The 12348-nt window shown below is 44.5% G+C and overlaps 1 protein-coding gene across 3 annotated transcripts in view; it reads left to right on the forward strand.

Moving 5' to 3' along the window:
* Positions 1 to 12348, forward strand: part of LOC112229467 (platelet endothelial aggregation receptor 1) — a 34596-nt gene that overhangs the window by 20391 nt on the left and 1857 nt on the right. For 2 of the 3 annotated variants that reach the window (XM_042311531.1, XM_042311540.1), the window contains 18 exons: positions 76 to 168; positions 3050 to 3296; positions 4704 to 4809; positions 4949 to 5085; positions 7223 to 7435; positions 7595 to 7769; positions 7957 to 8077; positions 8534 to 8697; positions 9044 to 9146; positions 9516 to 9662; positions 9800 to 9931; positions 10081 to 10209; positions 10348 to 10473; positions 10716 to 10925; positions 11104 to 11210; positions 11335 to 11464; positions 11631 to 11687; positions 11956 to 12153. In XM_042311531.1, the coding sequence (XP_042167465.1) occupies positions 76 to 168; positions 3050 to 3296; positions 4704 to 4809; positions 4949 to 5085; positions 7223 to 7435; positions 7595 to 7769; positions 7957 to 8077; positions 8534 to 8697; positions 9044 to 9146; positions 9516 to 9662; positions 9800 to 9931; positions 10081 to 10209; positions 10348 to 10473; positions 10716 to 10925; positions 11104 to 11210; positions 11335 to 11464; positions 11631 to 11687; positions 11956 to 12153 (2595 nt within the window). The remainder of the gene's footprint in view (positions 1 to 75; positions 169 to 3049; positions 3297 to 4703; positions 4810 to 4948; positions 5086 to 7222; positions 7436 to 7594; positions 7770 to 7956; positions 8078 to 8533; positions 8698 to 9043; positions 9147 to 9515; positions 9663 to 9799; positions 9932 to 10080; positions 10210 to 10347; positions 10474 to 10715; positions 10926 to 11103; positions 11211 to 11334; positions 11465 to 11630; positions 11688 to 11955; positions 12154 to 12348) is intronic. The other variant, XM_042311539.1, reaches the window with a different exon arrangement.

A 12348-nucleotide genomic window follows, 5' to 3' on the forward strand; every position in this document is an offset into this window, starting at 1 on the left:
GTGCGTTACATAACATATATAATATCTCCTTCTAGTCTACTTAAGAGTGTGTTTGTGTGTGTTTTTCATCACTAGCCCGCTGTACTAAGGAGTGTGTCCATGGGAGATGTGTTGCTCCAGACCGCTGCCAGTGTGAGGGAGGCTGGCGTGGCGACGACTGCTCCAGTGGTGCGTTACATCACACACACACACACACACACACACTCTGCAGAAAATGACAAGTGACCATTATTCAAAAACTGATCCTCACACACAACACTCAATCACACATAGGGCTTTTCAATGGAAACAGCAAGGGACCAAATAAACAATTATGCGTCATTGAAGTAAGCCACAGTCCAGAAAACAGTTTATTAGACCAGGAGGACACTATGTCTATCCCCTTCCTGGCACTTGACATTTTACGCTACATCAAGTATGTAACATCCCCAAAGCTCCCCAAAGTATACTGCATGCTTAGACACAGGGCCCGGGATGGAAATCAATATTTTCCGTATTTTGCAAGTATACACTTTTGGAATCATATGCTAAAAAATGTATAGTTTGCATATGAATTCAAATAGCTCCGTCTCAGCACAGGATTAATGTTTTACATTTTATTTATCCCAGAAACTCCTAGTTAATCGATGCCAGTGTTCTTCTGAACTCAACCAGGTCACTAGTACAGTGCTGAATGGAGGGCTTAACATAAGCTGGTGGAGTATGATGCCTTCAGAGGGGATGATGGGAAGGGGAAATGTTACCCCTCTCCCACTTTGTTTCTCTCTCCTTCTCTCTCTGGGCAAACGAGTGCTGGCCTCGGGCCCCATACTGCTGAGTCCTATAATAAAGCCCACTGGCAGAATGAGAGCTGACACTTTCTGGAATAGATACCTGTGTTTTGAGCTAGCTGTGGGAAATGAGAGAGAGAGGCTGAGGTTTAGCACTGAGAGCTGAGAGAAAGACCGAGGAAGAGGGGGAGAGAGAGAGAAGGACCAAGAGAGAGAGGGGGAGAAGGGGGGCCAGAGGCAGCGAGAGAGAGAAGGACCAAGAGAGAGAGGGGGAGAAGGGGGGCCAGAGGCAGCGAGAGAGAGAAGTGGACAGAGAGAATGAGAGAGGAAGAAAGAGAGAAATAAATACATGTATGTTAATAAGAGACTGTTGGGGAAGAGAGATTGTGATGGAATAATTCATATTGGGTGAGGTTGGGGGGGTTGAGTACAGAAAAGAAGACTGGTTGAGTTTTGATACTTAAGAATAGAGTGATATACTCTAGAAGGGTGTGTGAGAAAGAAGGGTATGGGGGAGAGAAGGATGTGGTTCCGTTAGATATGTGGGAGATAATGCTGTGGTTGGATGCAGACGAGATCTCCACCACCACTCGGACAATACACTTGGGGAAAGAGAGGAATTTTCCCACCATATCTTAATGCATTCCATTTACAGTACAATGGAGACTTGCCATTTTTAAAGAGCGCATCAATTGAAAAAATTTCACTTTTGAACCCTGATCAGATGTAAACAAACATATGGACAATTTATGTGAGAACAGGTCTGGGTTCTGTTATAAATTGGGTAAGTGCAGAGGCTTGGGCACAGCCAGCTGGTCCTAGCACAGCTCTTCAAAGCCTAGGTGTCCAATCCATCACGTTCACTCGCCCACACTCATGGCTAGCCTTGTCAGGCCTGGACGATGATAGCAGATAGTAGAAAGCTTAGTACCCTGCAGGTCCTTTACTAAATCTCCATTGGCGTCCTGGAGAACGCCTGTGTAAACATTATTGCTGCTCCAGCTGAGCTTCCCATAACTCAATGTGACACACGCTCCAACTGCAGTCTCTCAGCATCTCTCGCATGCCCACACAGGGAATGAGTAAATGTTTGATTCATTTAAACAAAGAAAAGAGAAAAAAAGGTCCTGTTCTGAGTTAGATTAATAAACATTTCTAAGCTATGTGGTAGTTTTCGCTCCAAACCCTAATTTGGCCATACTGTACCCTCCATTTAATATGTCAAAGAAGTTCTACTTGAAACTGTGACACAGTACATACTGTATGTGACTGAAGGAAAGAGAGGTGGGTGGAAGACCTCATTATAAACTACATAGAAAAGGAACAGTTGCAGTAGAAAATGCGTGTGCTTCAGCTGTCTAAAAGTATTTTTCTCATCGTGGAAGAACTAGTAGTTTTTACTGTAGTAGTTGTGACTGAAGCAAGCACACTAGAATCCATATAGAACAGTAGGATTTGTTAGTGATCATTCACATTGTATGTCATTCCCCACAAACCTCAATGAGACAAGTATAAATCCATCATTGAATGGTTGTCATCATGATAGTTAGTGAGATCATCACTTGTGTGCAAAGCATCAGTTACGTCACCTGTATTGGGATATCTTTTTTTCCTTTGAATAGGGTTTGTGCCCCAGTCAGTCTGCGTTATTGATGAGACATTGGAGGAGTCAGTGTGTGTCCATGTGGGATCCTGGTTCTCGTGGAATCCGGAATGATCCCCCTGACGCTCCTTAACTCTGTTTGAAATCCAAACCCTGTGCGAAGCACCGGTTGGCGGTAACCGCCGGAGCCATCCCGAAAGGCCACTGTCAAATTCCCAATTTTAAACTCATCCGTTTTGTTGGCTCCATGCAAATCGCCCTGTCAATCGTGAATCACAAGTCGGTAACATTAGATTCTGGAGCTATTAGGGCTAGAGTTGGACATGGACTATGTCTCTTTTTGTTGGAAATTCATGACTATACATGGATAGATGTATTGTCCCTGGGGGAGTGATCTTTACCATTGTCTTCTACTAAGGTTCCTGTGCTGTTGTTGTTGTTGGGTTGAAACATGACGGTCCCAGTGACATCACATATAGTATACGGTGTAACACCATACAACTACATCAGGTTAAGTTAATAGAAAGAAAACCCTTTCAGAGATATCAGATGGAAAACGTTGTACACTGGTCCACTAGTCCACTGGTTTATGCATACATTTATATGATTACATATATTTTGTTGTATGGGGTTTCTTTTTTATGTGTCTGTTATCATCTGTCTGTGCGTCTTCCAGCCTGCGATGACAAACACTGGGGTCCAGGTTGTGGTCAGCTGTGTAAGTGTGCGAACGGTGGCCTGTGCAATCCTGTGACCGGTACCTGCCAGTGTCCTCCAGGCTACATTGGGACCCGCTGCGAGGACCCCTGCCCACCAGTCACCTTTGGCAAGGGCTGTCTTCAGAAGTGCCCGTGTGGAACTGGGGGTTCCTGCAATAAAGTGACAGGAGAGTGCCTGTGTCGAGAAAATTTCACTGGTACATTGTGAGTAGTAGAAGTAACACTCTCTCAAATAGGCCTACAGCTATATGTATCAATATAAAGTAAATAGAATGTTAAGGTTGGAAAGACAAAATGGAGAGGCAGTAGACTAATTGTTATACCATATCCTATGGCCTTATTCCATCCTACCAATGCAGGAAAAGAGCCCCTCTTGAAACACTAGGTTAGAGCATGAGTCATTAGTTACAACCTGTGTTTTAGATGCCCCTGAGGATGAGTCATTAGTTACACCCTGTGTTTTAGATGCCCCTGAGGATGAGTAGAGAACCACTAGGAATTAGTGGAAAGTCTTTATATGAGGCAACTGCCAATGTCAGAAAACAGCACAGCACTCTAATAGCCCAAGGGCCAACCACAAAGCATATGTTGATCCATGACCCAGGAAACAAACAGCAAAATGTCAACAACTAGGTAGATAATGATATGAATATGAACACTGTGTGGTTCAAAACTTGTAAAAGTTGCATGTTCATTTGTTATTTTTAGTACAAGTTACGTCTTTAGCATCAGAATCATAGCGCATCTTGGATAATATCCCTAGCAACGCTTCGACATTGCTATGTTTCACATTGGTTACTTTTGTTGCACACTGGCCCACAGAACTATTTGTGCGTTCGGTGTTCGTCCACGCATAAGCTCAAGCAACGCGTTACCGGTCCTTCACTGATCCAGATGAACCCGTATAGGATGTTTTGTCAGCTTTATTTAGCCATCATTGCCTTTGCCTTCTAGCCAAACTAAAGACAGCACAACATTTGCTAGCTAACACAGATATGAAAACATTCCAAGGTCCCGACAACTACATAATGCTCTGTTCGGGCATCTGAGAGAAAATCTATTTAGGACCTTTCAACAGCTTCTCATCTCGAAATAGTCCATGATTTCTCCGGTCCGGTACATAAGTTGCTTTCTGCAAGCATGGACAACGGAAAGTGTGTAACAAATGTAACCGAGGTGAAACATGCCAACCTCATTATGTTGCAAGGGGAAATTACCCAAAATGCTATCTTTGATTCATAATATTTAAGCAATGTGCAACTTTTACAAGTTTTGAACCACACAGTGCTCATACAATTATCTACGTAATGATGTTGAAACCTTGCAATTTTGTTTCCTGGGTCATGGAATGCCTTTTCTGGTGGGTGGCCCTTTGACTATAGGCACCCGTAGGCAATGTACCACTATTGATGAATTCTACTGTGTACAGTTGAGTATTTGTTGCAAGTGCAATCATTTTATTTGTCCTTAAACAACTTTTTCTGTATGTATAACAAAGAGATTCCACTAAATTGAAAAAGATAGGAACTTGTTAACTTGTACCCTACATTTCAATCTCTACACAATCTGAGTCGAGCTGCCACTCAGAGTTCTTTCCTCCATGTTCCTCAGCTGTGAAAAGTCTTGCCCAAAGATTCGATGCCTGCCGCGATGCCCGTGCCAGAACGGGGGCATTTGCCAGGGGAAAGGAATCTGTGCGTGCCCCCCTGGGTGGACGGTACGTTTCCTGAATCTTACACTGACTCAAACACAGCATCAGGGGATCAACATGGGAAATCTTTGTATTTTGAGGTTATCAATCAGATCCCTGTTTTATTGTCGTCGTACCATGTACGGTCTCTCTCTCTCTCCCTCAGGGTGAGGTGTGTACAGAGCGCTGTGCAGAGGGCAGGTTTGGTCCTAACTGTGCCCAAGAGTGTGTATGTCACAACCGGGGCCACTGCGACCCTGAGACAGGCCAGTGCGATTGTGCTGAAGGCTTCACTGGAAACAGGTGTGTGTTTATCAAACTCGCTGCAGTGGAGACAGATACTGTACATGTGCCATATACTCAACCTGCACCCATGGTTGAGTAGAAGTTGTTTATATCATACAGTTCATGTATCTTTCATACAGGATATTAAATAGGATACATAAAGTTGAAGTCAGACGTTTACATACTGTAAGGGTTTTCCTGTGGTGAAAGAGAGGCGGACCAAAATGCAGCGTGGTGGTTATTCATGTTTAATTTAGAAAGACGACTATACATGAACAGACTAAACTAAACAAAACAAGAAAAGTGAAAACCTAAACAGTCCTATCTGGTGCAAACACAGAGACAGAAACAATCACCCACAAAACCCAACACAAAACAGGCTACCTAAATATGGTTCCCAATCAGAGACAATGACTAACACCTGCCTCTGATTGAGAACCATATCAGGCCAAACATAGAAATAGACAAACCAGACACACAACATAGAATGCCCACCCAGCTCACGTCCTGACCAACACTAAAACAAGGAAAACACATACGAACGATGGTCAGAACGTGACACATACACCTTAGCCAAGTACATTTAAACTCAGTTTTTCACAATTCCTGACATTTATTCCAAGTAACAATTGCCTGCACTTTATTTAAAAAATGTGAAATGTCAGAATAATAGTAGAGAAAATCTTTTATTTCAGCTTTTATTTCTTTCATCACATTCCCAGTGGGTCAGAAGTTAACATACACTCACTTAGTATTTGGTAGCATTGCCTTTAAATAGTTTAACTTGGGTCAAACATTTCGGGTAGCCTTCCACAAGCTTCCCACAATAAGGTGGGTGAATTTTGACCCATTCCTCCTGGCAGAGCTGGTGTATCTGAGTCAGGTTTGTAGGCCTCCTTGCTCACACACGCTTTTTCAGTTCTGCCCACAAATTTTCTATAGGATTGAGGTCAGGGCTTTGTGATGGCCACTCCAATACCTTGACTTTGTTGTCCTTAAGCTATTTTGCCACAAATTTGGAAGTATCCTTGAGGTCATTGTCCATTTGGAAGACCCATTTGCGACCAAGCTTTAACTTCCTGACTGATGTCTTGATGTTGCTTTAATATATCCGCATAATTTTCCATCCTCATGATGCCATCTATTTTCTTAAGTGCACCAGTCCCTCCTGCAGCAAAGCACCCCCACAACATGATGCTGCCACCCCCGTGCTTCACGGTTGGGATGGTGTTCTTCGGCTTGCAAGCCTCCCCTTTTTCCTTCTAACATAATGGTCATTATGGCCAAACAGACTCTTTTTGTTTCATCAGAACATAGGAGATTTCTCCAAAGAGTACGATCTTTGTGCCCATGCGCAGTTGCAAACCGTAGTCTGGCTTTTTTATGGCGGTTTTGGAGCAGTGGCTTCTTCCTTGCTGAGCGGCCTTTCAGGTTTTGTCGATATAGGACTCGTTTTACTGTGGATATAGATACTTTTGTACTTTTGTCCTTTCCTGTTGTTCTGTTGTTCTGGGATTTGCACTTTTCGCACAAAAGTACATCTCATCTCTATTGTACTATTGTTTGTACAGATGAATGTGGTACCTTCAGGTGTTTGGAAATTGCTCCCAAGGATGAACCAAATGTGTGGAGGTCTACAATGCTTTTTCGTAGGTCTTGGCTGATTTCTTTTGATTTCCCCATGCTATCAAGCAAAGAGGCACTGAGATTGATGGTAGGCCTTGAAATACATCCACAGGTACACCTCCAATTGACTCAAATGATGTCAATTAGCCTATCAGAAGATTCTAAAGCCATGACGTAATTTTCTGGAATTTTCCAAGCTGTTTAAAGGCACAGTCAACTTAGTGTATGTAAACTTCTGACCCACTGGAATTGTGTTTCAGTGAATTATATAAGTGAAATAATCTGTCTGTAAACAATTGTTGGAAAAATTACTTGTGTCATGCACACAGTAGATGTCTTAACCGACTTGCCAAAACTATAGTTTGTTAACAAGAAATTAGTGGAATGGTTGAAAAACGAGTTTTAATGTCTCCAACCTAAGTGTATGTAAACCTCCGACTTCAAGAGTAGTTTCTGATTCAGAGATATGTTATTCCACTTTGGTTGCGGAGCATGTCTTGATTTGTGTGTATGTGTTGTATCTCCACAGGTGCAGCGAGGAGTGTCAGGTGGGTAGTTATGGGCGGGACTGTAAGGGTGTGTGCGACTGTGCCAACGGGGCTCGCTGCTTTAACATCGACGGAGGCTGTCTGTGTGAGCCTGGCTTCAGTGGACCCCAGTGCAAAGAGAGGATGTGTAGGCACGGCACCTACGGCCTTCACTGTGAACACACCTGCCTCTGCCACGACACACACACACTCAGGTATGGATCAACAAAGGGTACACACACATACTGCCACACATTACAATTCACACACACACAGGCCCATAATAGTTTTTAATTATGCTGTTGTTTATAACTCTTAGATTTGTTTAATTGTGCTCACCCATGTGACCACGCTCTCCTCTGTCCATTGGCTAGCTGTCACCCACTGAAAGGCGAATGTACGTGCCAGCCTGGCTGGGCGGGGCTTTACTGCAACGAGACCTGCGCCCGTGGTTACTATGGCCATGGTTGCCTGGAGCCCTGCCTGTGTGTCAACGGAGGGGTGTGTGACAGTGTGAGCGGGCGCTGCCACTGTGCCCCTGGGTACACGGTGAGTGATTAGGACAGACAGCACTGAATGGGGCACAGGATGGCACTGACAATAACTAAAATATCATTTATTTGGGTTATTTACTTAAGATAATAAACATGCATGCAAAAATGTATACTCATATTTCATTTTATTCTGTTTTTCTGCTGTTGTGAACTGTTATAACCTGCTTATGTCTGTTGCGTAGGGTGCTCACTGTGAGAGTCCCTGTAAGAGTGGTACCTATGGGAAGGACTGTTCTCTGGAGTGCTCCTGTTCCAACTCAGTGGACTGCTCTCCCATCGATGGGACCTGCTTCTGCAAAGAGGGTGAGTCACTGATAAGAGACAGTCTGACTGAGAGACAATAGTCATAATATCTCTACTCCGATGGGACAAACAGACACGCAGACATTGCTCAGCGGTGTGAGTGTGTCTGTGAACAAGTCAGTTAGGGCGCGATTCCATCGGTGTCGCTGAAGCGTTACAGATTGCACTATCTGACAGGATAGGAAACAGGATTTCCTATTGAGCCGACATGTGCAGCGTTTACCGTGAATGCAGTCACCGCTAACGCGCGAACATTGCCTTTACATTTCAATCATGCTGTAACGCTGAACTTCAGCGATACAGATTGAATCAAGTCATAGGTCTCAGAAGCCTACCTGTATTTTGTTCCAAAATGGCTGCTCCTCTTTACAGAAAGACGTTTAGACAAACATACAGACTGACAGACACAGACATGTATGATTCCTTTACAAAATGTCCCTCTCTGTCTCTCTCCAGGCTGGCGAGGGCGGTACTGCTCCATACCCTGTTCTAAGGACACCTGGGGCCTGGGTTGCAACGCCACGTGCCAGTGTGCCAATGTGGCTTTGTGTAACCCAGCAGACGGATCCTGCACTTGCTCCCCAGGCTGGCAGGGGCCCCTATGCGACCAACCATGCCCCGTAAGTGCCAGTATAATACTGTAGCTGTAACATTTGTTAAAAGGTAACATAATCTTAACGTAACATAGGCCTGATGTGATTGTTAATATATTAGTAATGTTACTCATACTATAATCACCATCTTTATCTCTCTACTGTAGCTCATTCTGTGCATCCATAAGCCTATATTCTGGACTTCCCCTTATCTTCAGTCCTCCTTTTCCTCAGTATGGCTAATCTGCCAACTATGATGTATTTACAGTGTATCTTGCCAAAGTACAGTTTGCTTGACTCTGACTGTGCTGGCCAAATGGTTCAGGGATTCCCTTGACGATGCTTTCGCTGTTGGCATGTGTTTACTGTTCAGATGAGCACGTTCGGGCCAGGCTGCCTGAAGAGGTGTGACTGCCTCAACGCAGACAGCTGCCAGGGTGCCAGCGGGCAGTGCCAGTGTCTGCCAGGGTGGACTGGTAAGCACCGACGCCCCCGTTGAGTTTGTGTCAGCTTGGATGTGGTCCTGGAAATTAGTCAGTCCAATGTGATCTACAGGTTTTAACCTCTCTCTGTGTCTCTCTCTCTCTCTGTGTCTCTCTCTCTCTCTGTGTCTCTGTGTCTCTCTGTCTCTGTGTCTCTCTGTCTCTCTGTGTCTCTCTGTCTCTGTCTCTGTGTCTCTCTGTCTCTGTGTCTCTCTGTCTCTGTGTCTCTCTCTCTCTGTGTCTCTCTCTCTCTGTCTCTCTGTCTCTGTGTCTCTCTCTCTCTCTCTCTCTATGTCTCTCTGTGTCTGTGTCTCTCTCTCTTTCTGTGTGTCTCTCTGTCTTGTGTGTGCTTCTCTCTCCTAGGTGCTCGCTGTGCCCAGACATGCCCAGAGGGTACATGGGGACGTCACTGTAACCAGAGCTGCTTCTGTCAGAACAGCGCCACCTGTCTGCCACACAGCGGTGCCTGCGTTTGTCGCCAAGGTTACTGGGGACCCACCTGTCAGCATAGTGAGTACAGAAAATGCTTGATATTGATGCCTATATAAATAAGTAGAAAATGTCACTATCACCATCAGTCTTATTCGTATGCTAAATTGTATGTCTTGCTAAATTGTTATGCATCATCATCAATCTCTCTCTTTCAGTGTGCAGTGCGGGTGTGTATGGTGACCAGTGCAGTATAACATGCCCGTCCTGTGCCCACTCCTCCTCCTGCCACCATGTCACAGGCCAGTGTGTGTGTACCCCCGGGTACACTGGAGTCCTTTGTGAACAAGGTCAGCACTAACCCATATCTCACCTATAGTCAAACTAGCATATATATAGAAAACCCGCAGCATCTTGGCATACTTTAGTGCTTGACATGTTGAATATTTTATGTGTGTATTATATTTGACCTTGACGTGTGTTTTGGTGTAATTCCTAGCCTGTCCAGTGGGTCTCTATGGTAAGCAGTGTACTGGAGTGTGTAGATGTGCCCACAACTCAACGTGCAACCATCAAGATGGGTCCTGCCTCTGCCCCCCAGGATGGACAGGCCCTGACTGTACTTTACGTAAGTCTGGCTCAATGAATTTTAAAAATAAAATATACTGTATCACACATGCCTTTGCTGATTGAAATCAATTACATTTTTTTTTATAAAGAGTTCAAATACATGAGTCATACATTGAATCTCACCCTGTGTCTCTAGAATGCCGTCCTGGGATGTTTGGCCTTAACTGTGCCCAAGTCTGCTCCTGCCCACCCAACTTCTACTGTGACCCACAGACAGGGGAGTGTGTGTGTGAATCAGGACCAGGGATTGACTGCAAAAAAGGTATGGTATGGTTTTTACCCAATGAACAGTTACGAACCATACATCTGTTTACAAGCTAGTAATGACATATTGTTGCCCATAGCTACCAGACTATAATTGTTGTCTATTGAATCTGCTACAATCCAGTGAAATGAGACGGTAATGAAACTTTGGTTATTGTCTACCTAAGGCTATTCAGCATTGTTACAGTGATGACTGGAGGGCCTGTGACGGTGATGACCCGTGTTCTCTGTGCTCCACAGAACGCTTTGTGAGTATGATGGTGCCAGTGTCCCCGGGGGAGAGGGACTCCTGGGGGGCCATCGTGGGTATCGTGGTGCTGGTCATCCTGGTGGTGCTGCTGCTGGCCCTGCTACTGCTCTACCGCCGCCGGCAGAAAGACAAGCAAGCCAACACACCGACAGTCTCCTTCTCCACCTCACGCACCGTCAACTCCGAATACGCAATACCAGGTACTGTATTGATACAGCATTGTTTTAAAAGATGTTAAAGAACAAATGTTTGCGAACAGGTTGACCACGTAATGTATCCATACTATAGCGGTTATAGTTTTTGTTTAGGATTCCTACGCAGTCATGTATTTTATATACAGTGCTGGTTATTGATGTCATGTCCCTTCTTGCTCCTCAGATGTTCCTCACAGCTACCACCACTACTACAACCCCAGCTACCACACACTGACTGGGGGCAGACCCCCTCTACCACACGTCCCCAACAACCAGGACCGCGCCATCAAGGCAAGTGTCATTACCGTCACCTCGAGTCAACTCTGTTACACCCCTGTGTCCTTTATATTGGATATACTTGTTTGAGAGGAGCTGTATGATGTCTGATTGGTTAATATTGGTGTCTTTCAAACAGAACACCAATAACCAGCTCTTCTGTAATGTGAAGAACATGGAGAGGGAGAGAGGGCGAGGCTTGTTTGGGGTGGAGAGTAATGCCACTTTGCCTGCAGACTGGAAACACCATGAGGCTGGCAAAGAACCAGGTCTGTCTTTTTTACAGCCTGTTTCAAACTGCCCGTTCTTCACCAACTTTCATCTTTAGCCATTTCATCACCTGGTATTGATTTAATACTAAGACAGGCTATTTGTCGTTTATGAGTTTGCTATAAATAAAATAGATTATACCAAATGTGTGTTTAATGTTTACAGGAGCTTTTGGCATTGACCGCAGTTATAGCTACAGTGCCAGCCTTTATTACAACAAAGGTAGTTTTCCATGCTTCCTATATCCCTTTTCTCCTTCATTTCCAGCAACTCCAAGTTAACATGAAATATGCTTGCTTTTCTCTAGAACTACTCTAGGCAACATTTCCATCAATCCATTTTCACACATGCCTTCCTTCTGAATATTTAACATAAAACATGCCTGAACTGTCAACCCATCACCAGATTACAAGCTACATGTGACCTGGCTGACCCAGAGCCAGTCAGCTCCTCTGTTAACTTTTTACACTCTGCCCCTTGTTTGTGACAGAGCTGAAGGACACTGTGGTGGCAGCTAGCAGCAGTTCTCTGAACAGTGAGAACCCCTACGCCACCATTAAAGACCTGCCCGGTCTGCCCTTCGGCCCTCCTGAGAGCAGCTACATGGAGATGAGGACGACCATGCCCCATGAGAGGTCCTACACGGAGATCAGCCCTCCACCATTCAGCACAGCAACATTACGCAGAGGTGGGTTACTATACTGTTGTTCAGGACCCTTCCAATTTAAATCGGTAGTATAAATGCAATATCTGGCTATGCTAGCATGTAAAACAGCAAAACAACAGACAATTCTCTATCACTATGTAAAACGTTTAGGTTTCACATAGCATACTCAAGAGAAAATGAATAAATGTTAGCCTGTGCAAATAGACAAGGGTTTGT

This window comes from Oncorhynchus tshawytscha, linkage group LG03 (assembly GCF_018296145.1).
Source record: "Oncorhynchus tshawytscha isolate Ot180627B linkage group LG03, Otsh_v2.0, whole genome shotgun sequence".
Lineage (NCBI taxonomy): Eukaryota > Metazoa > Chordata > Actinopteri > Salmoniformes > Salmonidae > Oncorhynchus > Oncorhynchus tshawytscha.